The sequence below is a fragment of the Larimichthys crocea genome, chromosome VII, assembly GCF_000972845.2.
Source record: "Larimichthys crocea isolate SSNF chromosome VII, L_crocea_2.0, whole genome shotgun sequence".
NCBI classification, from domain to species: Eukaryota; Metazoa; Chordata; class Actinopteri; family Sciaenidae; genus Larimichthys; species Larimichthys crocea.
Genome location: NC_040017.1, coordinates 9,595,585 through 9,613,318, shown reverse-complemented (window position 1 = coordinate 9,613,318; position 17,734 = coordinate 9,595,585). Strand labels below are relative to the sequence as shown.

General features: G+C 44.0%; 1 protein-coding gene across 14 annotated transcripts in view; it reads left to right on the top strand.

Annotated features, from left to right (window-relative positions):
• mecom (MDS1 and EVI1 complex locus) overlaps positions 1-17,734 on the top strand; it is a 136,465-nt gene that overhangs the window by 92,536 nt on the left and 26,195 nt on the right. For 13 of the 14 annotated variants that reach the window (XM_027280594.1, XM_010751996.3, XM_019253075.2 and 10 more), the window contains exon 3: positions 16,781-16,915. Coding sequence is in view for 12 of the 14 variants with exons in the window: in XM_010751996.3 (XP_010750298.3) it covers positions 16,781-16,915 (135 nt within the window). In the remaining 2 variants the exon portion in view is untranslated. Of the gene's footprint in view, positions 1-13,797; positions 15,399-16,780; positions 16,916-17,734 lie in introns of those variants that run through there. The other variant, XM_019253081.2, reaches the window with a different exon arrangement.

Genomic DNA, 17,734 nt, shown 5'->3' with positions numbered 1-17,734 from the left:
TCATGCAATTTCTGAATTTATGTTCTACATATGTGATCAGAGGGGTATGCCTGCATACAGCTATTCAAGTCCATATCTGCTGTCACGCTCTCTTGTCTCCGCTCTGTTGAATGTAGATGAGGGGGGAAATTAGCCAGTGTGGGAATATCAGAAGAGACAGATACCCGTGTCACCATGCATCCTAATAAAAAGACTCCTGTTTCCAATTATGGCCAGCTGTAATGATAACGCGATGTGAGCAGCAAGACAATAGTTCAACTGCATGTCTAGTCCCAGTCTTGTGCCGGAGAGAGGGTGAGGGGGAGAGAGAAAGAGAGAGAAAAGAGGGGAGGAAGTGTTGAGATGAAGAGTGAAAGGCAGGACAAGGGGCAAAGATAAACTGCAGACATAAGCAGTAAATGATGGCAGTGAACCAGAGACAAAAAACTTTTGGGGTATTTTTAGGTCCATCTTTTCCAAGGATGTTCATACACTGTCATGTGGAAGACATAGGGGCGCGAACCATGATAAAATAAACACATGGGTCCAAATGATAGCTTAAAATATTTATAATGTACTGTTGCTATATCTTGCTCGACAGAACTTGGACAGATCAGGTCGATAAATTAAGCACTCCAGCCGGTGCTTTTTGTTTTCTTATTTCAGATGTACTCTGTTAACCTCTACTTCTATTATTACCGTTGCCAAAGTCCTCATCGTGGTGCTCCTTGGGGCCGGAGAAGCTACCAAGAAACTTCCAGGACCACAACTTGTGCTCCCTCAACCTATTTTACTCCCACTCCACACTCTATCTGTCTTGCTCACCCTAGCGTGACCCAAACATGCGGCCAGTGAATCCAGTGTGTTTTCTATGGACATACAGGGACGATATGGAGGCTCCAAACCAAACCTCAGCCATGCCAGGCCTATGAGGGAAGGAGGGGCCCCTTTTTGAGGAAGTCATCACAGAGTCCAAATAACAGGGCCGTCCCCGCCTGGGGCCCGCTGTCAGGCCAATGATCGATGGTCTCAGTTTCAGATGGCTGCCCCAACTGGCCAGTGGTGAACAAAGAGGGGCAAATATAGAGACAGAGAAGGGGTCATCCCTGCCATGGTAGGGTTGACAGTCAACCAAATAGAGGGATGGAGGGAGGAAGAGAGCGAAGGAGGGAGGGAGGTAGTGTAAACCCCAGCATGTTGATTGCTAGTCTCTTCTTTGATTCAAAAAACAGACATGTCGTGCTGTTTTATTTCGTTTGTAACGTGTCCAGAAAATCGTCGGCATTGAGACAGCGCTACATTTTAGTGATTGCAGCTCCCGCAGCTGTGGCCACAGGAATGCAGCCTGCCTTCCTTGCCTCCTTCCTCTCCTCTCCGTCTCCCCTTCTATCTCTCATTCAAGTCTTCTCTCGTTTCCTCACCTCTGTGCCTACCATTCGTTCTCTCGCTCTCTCTGCCCTGAGGCGATGACTCCGGCTCTTCTGGGAAATCTCTGATTAACACTGAGGCCTTTTTTTACTAAGAAGCCGTCTCTTTTCCCTCCCTTTCCTCTTCTTTCCTCTTTTCTAGCATTCAACACGCTCCTGAGGTTTAGCAAGCATCAGTCAGACCTCTGGAGGGTGCTCTGCTTGGCTTAAGAGGGAGGTACTAGACAGACCCTCTGTTGTACCGAAATGGGTAGAGATGACACACATTATCCACCTTCAGCAGGCTTCGTCGAATCTACATGTTTGTCCCCACGATACGGCTTTGGAATCTGTCTAAAGATTTGAATATAGAAGAGAGCATTCAGAATGCAGGGTTGCAAAATGTAATAACATTCAGTGTACTGATAGTGTTGACATGCATACCTGGTTCATACTAGTGATGGTTCATACTACTAGTTTCTTCTGCGCTTGTTATGCTTAACAGAGAAATAAAAGATCCTTCCTTCATTGCTCCTCTTGAGGTTTCTTCCCTTTTTCCCTCGAAGAGTTGTTCTGCCAGTTTCTCTTCATCTAAATGGAGTGTCTGAAGTTATAGGGTGTCATATACTGAAAAAAAATGTGAAGCTCTTTGAGATGTTTTGGGCTAAACAAATAAAACTGACTTTGCTTGAAAAGGATGATTTTACACCACACTCTGTGTTACCAGCAGTAAAACCAGTGTCCTGCTCTCCTGAAAACAAACCTCAATAACCCAGATCCCCCTTTAACAATACTCTATCTGTGAATGAGAGAAAAAACACAGCCGTGACTGTCAGCCAATCATCTATCCTGAGTAACTGAGCTGAATGCAGACAGATTATTTTTAAGCGCTTACACAATAGCCACTTTCCCCACAACTGCGCCAAGTAAGGACCAAAGCCAATTGCAGATGTTTGTAATGGGAAATAGACAGTGTTATTTGGCTATCTGAGTCTTTTGACCAGCTTATAAATTGTTCTTTCAGCAGACAAATCATGAAAAGCATCAGTGAAATGTAGTTTTGGGAGAAACTGGGGGTGATGTTAGTAAGTGAGCTCAAGCAAGGCCGTGCATGGCCCTAGAGTGGGAAGCAGGCCATTGTGAGAGCAGAAGAGCTGCGCTGCCTTCAAAGCCCTGACACACAAGCACTTATTGTTGTCTCCCCTCTCCATATAAGTCAAACTAAGCTGACTGAATGTACTTGACCCTTCACCCACTCCCTCTTTTCTCTCACACTCCTCCACTCTTCCTCTTCTCTCCTCCTCTGCGTGTGGTCTCGCTTTAAGCACCTGTCTTACTGTTGGATTGTCCCTTATCAGGACTAACATATAATCGAATGAGGTTTCACATACTTGAACCAACTCAAGTGTGTTTCTCCCCCAAGACTCCTGAATTAATTTTGCTATTATTTAGGGCATGTCTTCTCAAGATCCCTGATCTGATCATGAATACACCCCCCTATCCCCACCACCTGGTCTGGGTCTTGGGTCTGTTTTAGACTAGGCTGCTCATCAGAGCTGGGATGGGATGGGATGTAAAGAACAAGCAGCGAATGGTCTGGGAAACCAGATGCTGGATATTAGGACAAAATACTCACATAGTTACTGGAGAAAGGGAGTAAACTTTAATGGGTTTCTGAACCAGCAGGGGCATTTCGGGGACAATATATTGTGTTAAAATAGGACTTCTGCTGCTGATTTAATTAAATAAGTTGAATTCAAATCTATCCCTCAATGCTCTTTTCTCCTCAGCAGAATTCAGCCAAACTAAGCACAGTCCATATTTTAATTGAGTACTGCAGCAGGGATTAAAACATACAACAAATCAACATGTTGTAGAAAAACTACTCATGCAGTCAAGCATCAAGAAAATGGCATTTGATAAGCCCAAAGAGGGAGTCAGCTGAAAAAACTAATCACTCATCAGTGTAAAGTACATTATGATAAATGAATCAGCTGGCTCATCACCACTGGTTCTTTTATTCTTCAGTTTAGACACTCTGAAGTAGCACCTTAAGGACTTCAGCTTCAATTGACCTGTGCGAGGGTGACCAGGGCAGCCAATAATGGCAGCTGTTTTCCTGCCTGACAAAGATTTCGATCAGCTGGGCCCAACCATACAGACTGTTTTTCACTAAGCTCCTCACTGTGTTTTATTCGCTATTTTTAAATACTGTGTGTTGCCAAGCAAGGCTCCACTGCAGTTACTTCTCAAATAAAACATAGTTGTCATTTTGCCATTAAGATTTGATCTCGCCTACCTCGGCACAGCGGTGAAAATGCTCTTTCAAACTATGTCTATGTATTATTCCAAAGAAGTAAGAGTATATGAGTGTATCAAAGTATTTAGTGGTTCTTTTAGATGATTCTGCAAGATTCTATCATGGTGTCTCTGTGGAGTATGACTACTACACTTTAGTGTGTCGTCTTCTTTTTCTCCAAGGGCCAGACAGAGCTAATTAGCAGGCAGGAAATGAGTCAAGTTCTTGCCGCAATGAGGATGGTGTTTAAAGGAAATGACCACAGATGACCAAATGAAGAGCAGGAATGACCGACTATGGAAGTGGGTTATGTGTACGTGTTTGCAATCCACTACGTAGATAACCATGTATGGAGAAATGGAAACTTTGAAGTGTTTCCCCTTTAGAAATACAATATAATTTCATGTAACAGTGTATTACTGAAGCTGAAGTCACTGAAGTTATGAGTAAGGCAGAGCCAAAGTCCAAAAGTGAGTCAAAGAAATGTGTGATGCCCACAAGAAACTTCAGGACAACTGAGAAAAATGGGATCTGTGGCTGTGGGGGATAATGGAGCATACCTGCATCTTGAGTACTGCTCCACTGGGACTGCACATTTATAAGCAAGGGCAGCTTTTTTTTTTTTTTTTTACTTTAAATGCTGCTCTTTCACTTAAACTCAACTTCCCTTTTTAACTGAATCCACAAGTATAAAACAATTATATGCTGCACTGTATGTGCTACAAGGAGTTTTGTAATGATGCAACTCACAAGTCTGTTTCTAAGCTTTGTGTTGTTGAGCCTTAGCGCATATTTTCTTCTTCACTCTAATAGTTGAGGTCTGTGCATGCATCTGTGTGTGTGTGTGTGTGTGTAAGTGTTTGTGAAATTCCAAATGCAAGGTAGATCATTTGGTCTGCTGCTTTAAAACAAAGGAGCCCTGGTCCAGTTCACTCCCGAGGGGAGGCTACCTTTAGCCAGGAGAGAGAGAATGAAACCACGTAGCTTGTTGGGCTGTTCAACGCTCACTCCTCCGCACTGCTTTATGAGAGGGGGGGGGGTCAAGGTAGTTAACTAGTGGCAGGCGTTCAGATGGGTTCTGTCCCGACTTCAAACAGAGAACATTATGGCCGTACGCGCTCACAGGATATTACACTGTAAGGCCACTGAACACGGTTGGGTTAGAGAGAGGAGGCTTTGTATCGAGCCCATTAGAGCTCTAAACCGATACTAATGAAGCCGTTTCCTGTACAAACGGAGCGGCTCAGGGGAAACTGGCTCTAGCTTTTAATAAGACCGTCTCCAATCCCAGTTAAGATGCTGGAATTTTTTATCTGGGCACTGAGTGGGTTACTACTGGTTCCAAGCAGAACCCCTGTTTGGAAAAGTTAATTACGCATGATTAATGGAGCGTTTTCCTTCCAATGATATCTGTGACAGCACAAAGCTGTCGTAAGGCTTGTCAGGCCCAATTCGAGCTGAATAAGTATTTATGTGATCGCATGTGATGGGCCTCCTCTCACCAGCACCAGCCCTCATCAATCAAGCCCTACTGCTCGCAGTAGTGGGAAATTGGTCTATCAGTGCGGCTGCCTCCCCTCCCCTCTCCTTCCCCCACTGCCACCGCCACCGCCGCCACCTCCCTCCCTCCCCATTCAATCAGGCCCGGGGCTACAATGCTTCTTTAGCTCTTACTTCTGACCAACGCAGGGGTCATGGGGGGGAAAGTGGGAGCCAGAGCTGAGCCCATCCATTACAGCTCTTGTTTCTCTCGGTGGCAGCCGGACGACGGGATTCTATTAAGAGCTCCGTCTATTCAGCACTGAGATTACACCAGGGCCCTCTCTCGGAGCACACCTCACCACCAACCCCCAAGCCCTCACCAAACCCCTATACCCACCCTGGGGGCCTTATAGCCTCCCACCACCGCCGCCAGCCCACCGCAGCTCGTTCGTGTTTCCCCTCCCCTCCTTCGCCACTTTTTTTTACACTTCCCACTAGTAGTGTTATTTTTTTTTTCAGCAGCCAGAATGACAATAATCACTGAGAGAAAGACAGAGAGAGAGAATGAGACAGAAAGACAGGAGGGAAAGCTTGGAAGAGAATGAGAGCAGACACTCTAACCTGAAACCTGTTTCTGGTTCAGTGTGGACACATTCACTGTCGGCCTGTCTGGACAGCGTTTGGCCTAGAAGTGCTGCCACACACATACACACAGGCCTGCAGGGAATGAACACACACACACACAGACACACTCTCCAAAGCCATAAGCATACTCTCCCTCTCAAACAGAAGACGTAGAGCTTCGGCACCTGGCTAAAAGACCGGAGCCATCTCCACCACAGTATAAACACACTTAGATGGGTAACATCACAAACACAACTCTGCCGCAGTTACGTCGTAAACACCCGCCGACACCAGATCAAACTGCCACTCCTCCAATGTTTAAGAAGCTCGTTTGTCTCCTGCTGGCCTGAAGAGACTCTTCATTTACTTAATATGTGTTAGCACTTGAGAGAGAGAAAGAGTGGGGAGCGCTGCTGGGGTCGCGCCCCCTGCCTGGATGGATGGGGGTCTTCCCGTCAAGGAGAAGGAGAGAGACAGCGCTCCTGTCAAACAAACAGAAATTTAATACGTCGCCTTGTATCAGGATGTCCACAGTGTGTACATACTCTCTTAGGCTTGATTATGAATAACCCCCTCTATCTTATAAACAAGTGGAGTGAAGGCATTCATCAGGGATAGAGAAGTAAGGGTGTGAAGAAGGTGGAATGTTCTCTCCTCCAACGAGAGCCTGCTGCTGCGTCTCCGTGCGGAGGGGATGATGGAGGAGAGGACAGGCTCAAGAAGGAACAAAAACAAAACAGAAGGTGGATGAGCTATTAGAAGAAACGGGAGGAGGAACATAAATAGAGGATCTAGGAGCGAAGAAGCAGCAGAGGAGGCGTACATAGGTGATAAATAAAGAAGAGGAAGGACAGAGGAGATGACACAGTGGAGGAGAGACAGTAGAGGAAAGGAAGAGAGGGCAGATTCTTGTCCTGGGCAGGGAGAGGGCACTCAGGGTGGGGCTGTTTGAGGTTTACTCTCCCCATGCTTTGCCGCATGGTTTGGAGTTGGCAGCCAACATGCGGGTTAAGAGGATCGGAATGCTTCTTCAGGGGCAGCATAATCAGCACCAACTTCCTCTTATTCAGAACCGTAGGCCTCGCTCTCCGCCTCTTTTGTTTCAGCCGGAGCTCTGCTGACAGCACGGAGGAAGCAGCCGTCTGACGGTCAGGGGGAGATGTTGAATGTGTATAAACACCGTGTCCAGGGAGTTAGAGAAAGAGAAAGAAACTGACAGACTTCAGTGCGACTAATGTGTCTGTGTGTTGATGTGCGCCCGTGCCATCTGTGCACATAGAAGCACACACTTGTTTGTGTGTCTTGGCGGTGTTTTGCACCCACATTGCTGGCCTCTCCCAGTGGAAAACACGCAAAACGTGAGTGAAAGAGGTTATGTGAGGGATACTCTGCACACTAGCTCCGTGCTCTGTCAGGCCAGTCATCTCCAGCTGCCCGCCTGAGACTTTTGTCTTTGTTAAATGTTGTGTGACAATGAGATTTTCCAAAGTGCCATCTAGATAAAGAAGTGGATTGAGAGAGAGGGAGAAGGGGGGTGGAGGGGGGGACTCCGATAAGAGCCGAGATGGTCTGGTCATAGTCCAGCGGCCCTTCATCACTGCTGCAGCCCCAGATATATCTCCTCTCTGTCTCCGAAGCACTCACACACGCACACCTTCATCACTTTGTCTCTCTCACCCTCACAAACTCATACACACCCAGTACGCACACTTCTACAACTGCACCCAATCTCAACACACACACACACACACAGAAACACACCTCTATTCCATCACCGCAGCTCTGGATCCACAATCGATCCTCACAGCACCCCAGCCCCCAGCAGACACCTGCAGGTGATTGATCCCCAAATCAGTCCCTCACAACCCCAGTGCCGTAAAAACCATAACAACCCATCATAAAAGCTGATTTATCGTAACCTAGCCCTGGGCCTCACAGTTAGAATATTAACCCAAAAGTGTATGACACCAGAATGATTGGTTTGGAATTGAATAAACCTTGGGAGTATTGACGCACATGTCTGATGGTTCATATCAAGTCTGACTACTGAAATGTGCCAAGTGAGATTGCATTATCTCAGCACAGGGCCTTCTGCAGACATACACACATACATGGAGAACTTTTGTTGGGGGGCATGCATCTGTATTTACAAGTCTATATGCACGCGGTATAATTTAAAATGATCATTTATTAACGTTCAGCAGGATCATTTTATGTTGAAATCCTCTTGGATTGATTAATTATTACATACAAGTTCCTTTTTTTTATATAGGAAAACAATCTTATAAGGATAAATAAATATTGTCAAGAGTTCAAGATGTCAAACAGATGGGAAAGTTGTTTTCTAAATAAAACAGATCATACAGTATGATCATGAATTCGTCTTACAGTCGCCATAGTAATTTTTAGTATTTTTGTTTTGTTGTCGAGTGTTTTTGTGTTTTCGTGCGTGTCTGTGCATTTACTCCATGTGTGTGCTCCTGTAGGATATAGTGCCCAAACCACATTTTAATGAGAGCGTTGGTCTGAAAGCCAGAAGCATGGTGTACTGGCAGCAGCATCAGTATGTGCCCTGTAGTCAGCAGTGCAACAAGCTCCCGGGTTAAATATAATCCCAGTCTAACTCAGGGGCCTCTTTGATGCTACTGAAAGCCAGTGAAGCCTTTAATGGGAGCCACTCCGTGTCCCTGTGTTATGTGTGAGCTGCTCAGCTTTCCTTCATTTTAGGGTTGTTGCAACTGATTTGTTGTTTTCCGACTTAATTTGCGCTTTAATCACGGCCGCATACACTGAGCTGACCTGTGCTGAGTAACAAAATTCCAGCATGTATTTGTATATTTGTGTGTGGTGGGGATTTCCGTATGTGTGCATGACGGACATACTGAACACACTTCCACAATCTGCTTATGCTTTGCACTGACTCCAGAACATTTTCTCACTTTCTCACATTGCAGTTTTGACCACTTGTAAATTTGGGATAAGGAATACACATTCGTCCCACTTGTCATGTTTTCCTGTGTTTCTTTCTGCTCGGTACAACAACATAAAGCTTTTTTCTTTGCTTTGCAAAAAAAAGGAAAAAAGACTCAATAAAAGTAAATACACGAAAAGGTCTGTGTATCTGTGAGACATCAACTGTTTGGGTGTGTTTTTTCCACCTGCCTCACCGAATTCATTGCTCTGTCCAAGAAACATTAACTGGTTTTCAGTTGTGTCTTGTAAATATTACAAATGTAACACTATTGCAAAGATTTAACTGAATTCTCTACCTCCAATCAGTTTTCATCCTTCTTTAATATGATATCAGTCGTTTTTTGTTTTTTTTTTCTGTGGTGGCTGACATGGCAGCATTGTCTCCTGTCACACTGAACAAGTATTACATGTGTCTGATATCCGCCAACATTAAAATATTGGCCTTCCAATTGGACACGGTATATGAAAAGCAGATTGTCGTAGTACTGCAGCAGAGCCCTGACTTTAAACGTGAGAGGAGAGCTCAATAAATGTAATGAATGTGTGACACTTGAACATCTGAAGTGCCCGTGTTCAGTTCCACACCGCTTTATCTCTTGTACATAAAAAGCTCTTTTAAAGATGATATCTATGAGCGTTTTAGAGCCGATTTGTTCACCCTGCGGCCACCGGCAACATGCTCTAATTACCTCCCCCCTTTCTCCGCTGGGCTGGAGTGGGGTGGAGTGGGTTGTTTAAGTTTCCAGTCTGTCCCATGCGTATAGGAGCTGTGTGCCCGCTGAATTTATGCTTGAAAAACGTGACCTTTGACTCTTGTGCAGCTTTATCGCACCCCGTAGCCCGCATACAGTGTGGCCCTGTATGCTGAAGCTCTGCGGAGGAAGTGTCTGTGATTACCACAGCCTGTTCTACTTTCTGTACATCACTACCACCCTCCCCATCCTCACTTCTCTGCCCTCCACCCTCTCAGAGACCCCCAACTCGCTGCAGCCACATTCAAACCAATTCTCCACTAAACAACAGCGCACGTCAGGTTGCTTGAAACCAATTATCTTTAAATTAATTTTGGAACGTTGCATAATAACCGCTCTCCATTTTCACGCCCCCCTCCTCCTCGGCGCCCGAATCATTTTTAATAGTAGGTTGCACTGCCTCTTTTAATCCAGTGAGCATGTATTGTTGCAGCGCCTGGTCACGTTGTGCCGTTCCTGCTGTCAGTGTTGGTTTTAGCACAGGAAACAATATCATAATCTCATTTACACTGAGGGACCGTTAAATATTACATGCATTCAAAATAAACTGTCTGCTTGTGGGCCCTGTGTGTGCATCTTTTACTCCAACAAAGATTATAGGCCAGATATTGGTATTATTTTGTGGGGTGTTAATGTAATGTAAATAACTTGTAAATTTGTTTCTTTCTTTATTGGTCTGTACCTCAGATTAATTTAGTGATGAAAAAAGAACAATGTTTAATTGTAAGAAACCTCTCTCCCTCTCTTTCTCTCTCATCCTCCTTCTCTAAACTGTTAAATGAAATGACATCATTTATGTCTTCTCATAAATCCTCTCAATCAAACATCATGTCCTGTGATGGCCCTGCCTTGTTCCAGTATTGACACTTGTATCTATAAAACTGATGAAGCCAATATGTCTGTCCTCGTGGACTGTTTCACCCTCTCTCCCTGAAAGAAAACATTGTTATTGTTTTTTTGGGGGTTATAAATCAAATGAAGAATTTGTTAATAGAGACATGCATGCAGTGCTGTGGCCGACCTGTCACTGCAGCAGGCTGTCAGAGACAGGAGCAAGACAGTGCCAAAACAAAATGACCGGGTGCTAATTCAGCAAACATGCCGGGCCCGTTCCTCTCAAAGCCACAGAATTTGTCAGAGAAATCATCCCTCTCTCTTTCTCTCTCTGTCGGAATGCCTGGCTGACCCCCGGCAAATGAAAATAATCCAAAGTAATTAGAAGTGAGCTGGTCTGGTCCTGAGAGCCCCCAGGCGGCCGGGTAAACATGGCGGAGGGGCCAGGAGAAGGGGGTGGGGGTGGGGGGGTGGTGGGTCGGATGAAGAGGGGGGGTGGGTGCTGACCTTGTCCACATAAAGCAGTGATTTATGAAGTGCAGGGCACAGCAGCAGGGCTTCTGTCTCTCCCGCAGAACCAAATTACTGAGGTGGAGATTAACACGCCGCTCACAACGGGCCTACTTCCAGACCCAAGGAAATTTTTTATTTACATTTTCCCCTTTCATTTCCGCTGCTCTGTTTTAATGATAATTGGGCTGTATGGACACCACGTCTATTATTATTATTATTATTATTATTTTAATATAGAGACTTAAATGTGCACAGTCAGTGCATTGTGCAGCTCTAATCTCTTGCAGACTTGTGTTGTTAATTAAAGAAAAGAGAAGGGGGAAAAAAAAAGTTGCGAAGTTGTTGTGCAAACTGGTGGACTAAGCGTTCGTTTGAGCCCTAAATGAGTTTTTACCACTTGATTGAATCGGCCCCCACGTTTAAGCGAAATAAAATGCGGCAGGAGGTGTAGAGGTGTGTGTGTGTGTGTGTGTGTGTGTGTGTGTGTGTGTGTGTGTGTGTGTGTGTGTGTGTGTGTGTGTGTACAGAGTCATGATGGAGGCTTAATGCAGCTTTTCGCCGGTGTCAATGGGAGGTCTCGCTGTGAATGGTAGACCTATTTCATGTGGATTTGGCTGCGATATTTTCTTTCTCTCCTCTCTTTCTTTTCTTTCTTTCTTTCTTTTCTTTTTTTTCCTTCTTTTCCGCTCTCCTGGAGGATGTGCTGGAATGCACCACTACACAGGCCTACACACTGTTTCCATGTGGCCCCTCGCTCGGCTGCAGCGGTGCAGCCTCTGCAGCTCTCTGGCTGTGGAGTCAGTTTGCAAAGCCACACGGGAATCCCCCCTCTTCTCCGCCGCTGTCCCATCTGACTTCACATGGCTCTAGATTGAGCAGCAAAATCCAAAAAGTCGCTTTATATATATATATATATATAGCAGAATAATATTACTGCAAAGTTATTCAAAGGATTAAAAAAAGTATAGGGGGGCTAGTGTTACACCCATGAAGCAAAGCCCCAGATCAAGTAAAATATGAAGCTATTTGATCATAAAAATTCCCTACATTCATTTATGATTTTTTTTTTTTTTTTTTTTTTTTTGCGTGACTGAACTCCTAAAACAAACAAGAAAGCCGCAAGCAAAATAATCATGGGCCCATTTAAGCAATTTAACCTCCTTTCAAGAATTTCACAGCACTTTAAAGCCTCGGCACTAAACATTACGCGGATGCTGTATGTTTTTAAGAGTCCTTTAAATAGGTATGAAATGCTGTGTGGTATGATATAGTCGGAACTAACATACCCTGAAGCGTGCATGTGTTTGGTTTGTAATTTGTTGATAAACAGCTTTTCCACACCGCCATTTAGTAGCTATGTCAGAATCATTATGACAAAGGCATGGCATAATTCAGATAAAAACCAGATCTATTTCATCTCAGCACACCAGAATCTAGTGTTTACGGCGGATTGGTGAAATAAATAGCCTATAAATTAGAGCTATGCCTTGCAAATCACCCTCGTGGTTTATTAACAAATGAACAAGTGTTTTAAATTCACCCCCATCGGTCTCTTCAGTGTGGATTCAAGAGCTTTATAGCCCGTTCGTTCAGGTGATTATATAGTCAAGCCCATACAGCTGAATCTTTCATGTCCCATCTAGCAAATTGACGCCTTAATGTAGATGTTTTGTGCTGCAGTTCACGCGGACGAGAAAGAAATGACCCCCCTCCCCCCCATCCTATAATAAGTCAAAAAAAAAAATTGATAGAGCAGTTACAAACTCAGATATAAGCTTTCAACATGGGTGAAATTCACGGCTCAGAAATAAAGGCCAACACGTGATCCACAAAGGAAAGTTTCTTTCTTTCTTTCTTTTGCCTGTGGGAGGCAATTTACTGAAATTGTGCCAAAGAAATATGCCCTGAAACTTGGAGAAAAAAAGACGTATCTCGCTCACATGTCTACAGATGAAATATAGTGCCACTGCTGATTTCTGATCAGTGCCATAAACGGACATTTAAGTCACCAAATTAGAGGCTGTTTCAACACATGCGCACAGCTTTGTTCTGCGTGTGATTATTCGATGATGAAAAAAAAAAGTTTCGAAAAACCTTTCACAACAAGTGCTGTGATTATGTCGAACTGTTCCATTGTCATGTGAATTTGTTCATTAAATCAGAAATGTTTCCAAAAAGTTCAGTTCAGGTGAGCACGCCATCTCCTGACAGGGGGGAGAAGTACAGCATTTCTCCACGGTGCCAGGCTCAGGGGGTCCTGTTACTGTTAACCCAATTCACCCCCGGTGATACCACAAAACCCCCCGCGTGTTTATCCTCCTTTTTTTTCAGACATTTCCTCCTTTTCAGAAAAGAGCTCAGACCCCTTCTCTCTATCAGGATCCTCGATCAGACCCAGAGAGGCCGTGAAGCAATCACTTTCCCAGATTACTTGTATTTAATACACAATGCATCATAAAACAAATCCCTCATCCTGACAGGAAGAAAATAGAACAGCTCATTCGACTTGAGCTTTCCCAATTTATGGCTAAATTAAAAAGGGTTCCAACAATGGACAAGTCGAGGAGAGGCAGGAAATCAATGACCGGGCGGACCGGGGTCTCTCCTCGGTTCTCAAGGAGCGCAAGACGATGGGAATCGGTGGCGGGGTCCTGCCTTATTTACACATGATTTTTCCTGTCCTTCCTGCACATTTGCTCCGCGATTTCGTAAAACAATAGGCATTATCTGGGATGGAAGGTCAATGTCACAGTGTGAGGCGTTATCCATCATCATCTGCTCTCATCAGCCAAAGCCCTGTCCTCTCCAGCTTTATGAGCTGCCTAATAAACTCCGCTCACTGACAACGAGGACGTTTCTTTATTATTCCATACCCTTGTCCGTTTATTCACAGCATCGGTTTTCGGCTTTAAACTTTTACATCGTAGATTAAAGACTGAATAAATAAAAAAAAATCGAATGCAACATGTTCTGTCTTCGTCTGAGCTTGCTGTAAAGCAGGTGCACAGAGGCCAGAGCAGTAAGGGGGAGTAAATACGCAAGGATTAAACTGTGTGTTTTTAACTTCAACATTTATTCAGCCACTGCAGACTTGAGCTGTTCATTTTCATTAAAATAAAAACTACTTTTATGATCACTTGGTTGCTTTTTTTGTGTGTGCGCGCGTAATGCTGGAGGGGGAGATTTGGGCAAGGAGAGCGCACGAGTACCTACCTACCAACCATTTTTATGTTCAAGTCAGAAAAAAAAGCAGGTGATTAGGTCAATGTTTCCCAAATTGTGGCACAGGGACTTCCAGTGGTCCTTATGGAGTTTCCTGGAGGTCCCCAGGAGGAACACTTAAGCCTAGCGGTTACATTACCCCAAGCACAATTAGAGAATAAGGAGACTATTTTTATTATAGCTCTCACTTTTCTTATTGTTGTTCCTGTCGCACCCAGGCAGAAATGCTGCACAAAACTAAATCATAATCTCGAGGTAACAAAAAAAAAAAAAAAAAAAAAAGTTCAGATCTTCAGGTTAATAATGTCATAAAATGGTCCATGAACTGGCGCGGCGTGTTGTGAAAAAAAAGTTTGAGAACACGTGGATAATGATACGCGCTTTGATGCTTATATTGGTTCATTAAAGTGTGCTTGCTTGTGTGTGTAGTTCATCCCTTTTAGAAGCCCCATCCCGACCTCTCCCTGACCCCGCTCACCCTCTCCAACCCCGGGCCCCTGTCACTTTAAAATTTACTGCGGAGAGGAGACGCTTCCGACCGGGGACAGGGGCTAAAGACAGTCCCGTGTTTCGAGTCGCCTCTCTCTGGGCTTCAGGGATGGACGCGCTGGATCCTTCTGTATGAGACAATGCGTAAAAGCGAAACATCACACAAACCGTCCGGGACGCGCAAAGTAGGGGGCGATGCTTGAAGCCAAACCCCCCCTCTTGACTCTCTCTGCTATCATATAGACGACACATCCCGAGTGGCTGAGGAGGGGGGAGAGGAAGAGAAAAATGAAAAAGTTGAATGGCTACTAGAGGACACCTGGGTGCGTCAGGACAGGAGGGGTGACAAGAGAGGAGCGGACGAGCCAAGCGAAGCGCGCACAGTGAAAAGTTGGGAGCAAGTTGATGTACCGGAGGTGATTTTTAGTTTTTAGTAGCGATCCGCGATGTCTGTAGGACAGTGAGGAGATTTACCGAGTAAGCGGTGTCTGTGAGACAATATAGTGAGAGAGGATTTACTTTTACACAACCGCGCGGTGTCTGTGGGGACGGTCGCACCGGAGTCGTCCTGTGGCTTGAAGACCCGAAGAGACACCGAAAAAACAACAACAGAAGACTGGTGCTTTTTTTTTTTTTTTTTTTTTTTTTTTTACAATGCCAGAAATCTGGACGACGCACCGCAAAGACAATTTGTAGTTTTATTGTTTATTTGACAGTCTTTATTTTTTTAACCCGGAGTTTTCATCACTTTTCCTCAGTTTGTAACGCAGCTCTTATCCCAAGAGGTTTTTAAGTGTCGCACGCCGGTGCAAAAGAGTTTGTACGGTAAGAGAAAACACACTATGGATAAAAAAACATTTGTTTCATGGAGCGATTTGCATTAAAACAAAAACGAAACAAGTAAAATAAATAAAACAAACGTTCATTGTTCATCTAGATGTAAACGGAGCTTGACGGTTAAAGTCATAAAAGACTGCGGAGTATTTTTTTTGCAGGATGAATGGGCAGATCCAGTGTTCGTCCGGACAAAGGGCTTTATGCAAACTAAATATTTATTCAGTCGCAGGTCATACAAAGACAGAAAGACAGATTTGTGACCCCGAGAGAGACTCCGTTTTGCATCCCAAACAATCGGCTTCGTCTTCATAATTCTTATCACTCGCGGTTTCCTGCAATTGATTTGTTTCCCAGTAAAGTTTACAGCTGCTGTATAATAAATAGGAACACATTAAAACGACGTTATGCCCTTTACAGTTCTCTGAGAGAAATGCTGTATAAATGTTTCCTAAATGACACAAGTCCAGTGATCCCATGATTTGCATAATAATTCACTTCTTTGTGTTTATTCTTATTTTGTTCTTCAGAAGCTTGAAGAGTGCCTCTGTTGTGTGACAGACTAATACAATTGTTTCCTTCGTTTTCTATCACAATTGTTTTATTATTATATTGTCTTATTAATATTATTTTTATTATTTTATACTTATAAAAACTGTTTGTAAATGTATTCGATGAAACTACATTTTCAGAAACGAATTCAAACATCAGCTGAGGGAAATTTAAATCCAAAATAATTTATTAGCATATTTTAAATTTCGTTTTTTATTAACAAAATAATACCAGACTGAAAAGTGAGAAGGAGCTCGTTGCATTACTTATGTTTTGCTGTCTTGTTTTGATTTCTCTCTAATCCTATTATTTAATTGATTTAAATTTATAGTCTTGCATTGGTACTGATTTATTGTTATTGAAAAACATTTTAATATCATTTCCATTTTTTATTACTGTAATGGAAATGACATAATTCCTTGAGAGCTCCCTCAAGGGTAAAAAGAATAAAAGCCACAGATATATCATTTATTTTATTTTGTTTTATTGAATTTATTAGTATTATTTTTGTGGCTGTAAAATAATAAAAGTTCCAGGAATTTCCTGATGAATTATTGCTGAAATAATAATTACAAAAACACACACAGCACAGTCATTTTTATATTACAGAGGAATTTTTAGATGATTAACATAGACTTTGCTTGTACTCTACCCAAAGTGTGTGTGTGTGTGTGTGTGTGTGTGTGTGTGTGTGTGTGTATTGCGCCACAGACCAGCTCCTAACATGTGGGAGGTATGTGGTTAGTCAGTGTTTGGACACAGTAACCTGGACTGATACTGATCAAAGTCTGATCTCTCTCTCTCTCTCTCTCTCTCTGCAGATCTTGGACGGGTCAGGCCATGTAAAATTCTGTGTGGATGCCAGCAAGCCAGATATCGGGAGCTGGCTGAAGCATATCCAGTTTGCCCCTGCGGCCAAGCAGCATAACCTGACAGCGTGCCAGATAGATGATCAGGTACGTGGAGACACTTGCAGCTTGCCTGGCAGAACAAGCTCAACAAAAAATAAGAGATGAATATGATCTCAAGAACAGAGGGAAAAAATAAAAACATGTGGATGACTTGATTTTGAACTCCCAAATGGTGATGTGTCCTCTCAATCTTGCTGTCTGGCTGGATGAATCAAGGGCAACTGAGAGTCATTCAGATCTTAGAAACAGCCTTTTTTTTAAAAAACACAGCTCTGATGCCAGAAGGCTTCCCTGTATTTTCCGATGGCTGTCCTGTCTGCACGCTGTTGTGTTAAAAGGTGTTATTGTGATCCAAGTCAGATAGTCCCATGAGTGGCTGGCCCACCCTGCCTTCAGTTCACACACACTCACAGCTCTCCCCCACGCCGCACCACAGAGACTCCTCGCTATCTGTGTGTGTTTTCTTTCTGTAATTGTGTTCTGGCTTCTGCCGTACGAGGACCACAGGGAATGATCAGAGGCGGCCCGCCGAGATGATAGTTCCACACACTTCCCAGTCACGCTTGCGATATAAACTCTTAGATATGCCAGGAATGTCACAGTCCTTTTGCTGCTCACCTGGCTGTACAGAGAGGTGCGTGCTATACACATGGGGGCCTGTTCATCTCAGTAATCCCATGGCCAGACGCCCCTCCTACACAGACACACGCAGCAAGGCAGCAAGACAAGAGGCTAAACTTTCTTTGACATGTGTGTGTGGAGCATACCGTAGCTTGACCCGATTAAAAAACATAATGTAGCCTGCGTGTTTGTCATCACTTCTCACTGGTGGTCCATCTAGATTACCCATAGAAATTTCAGCAC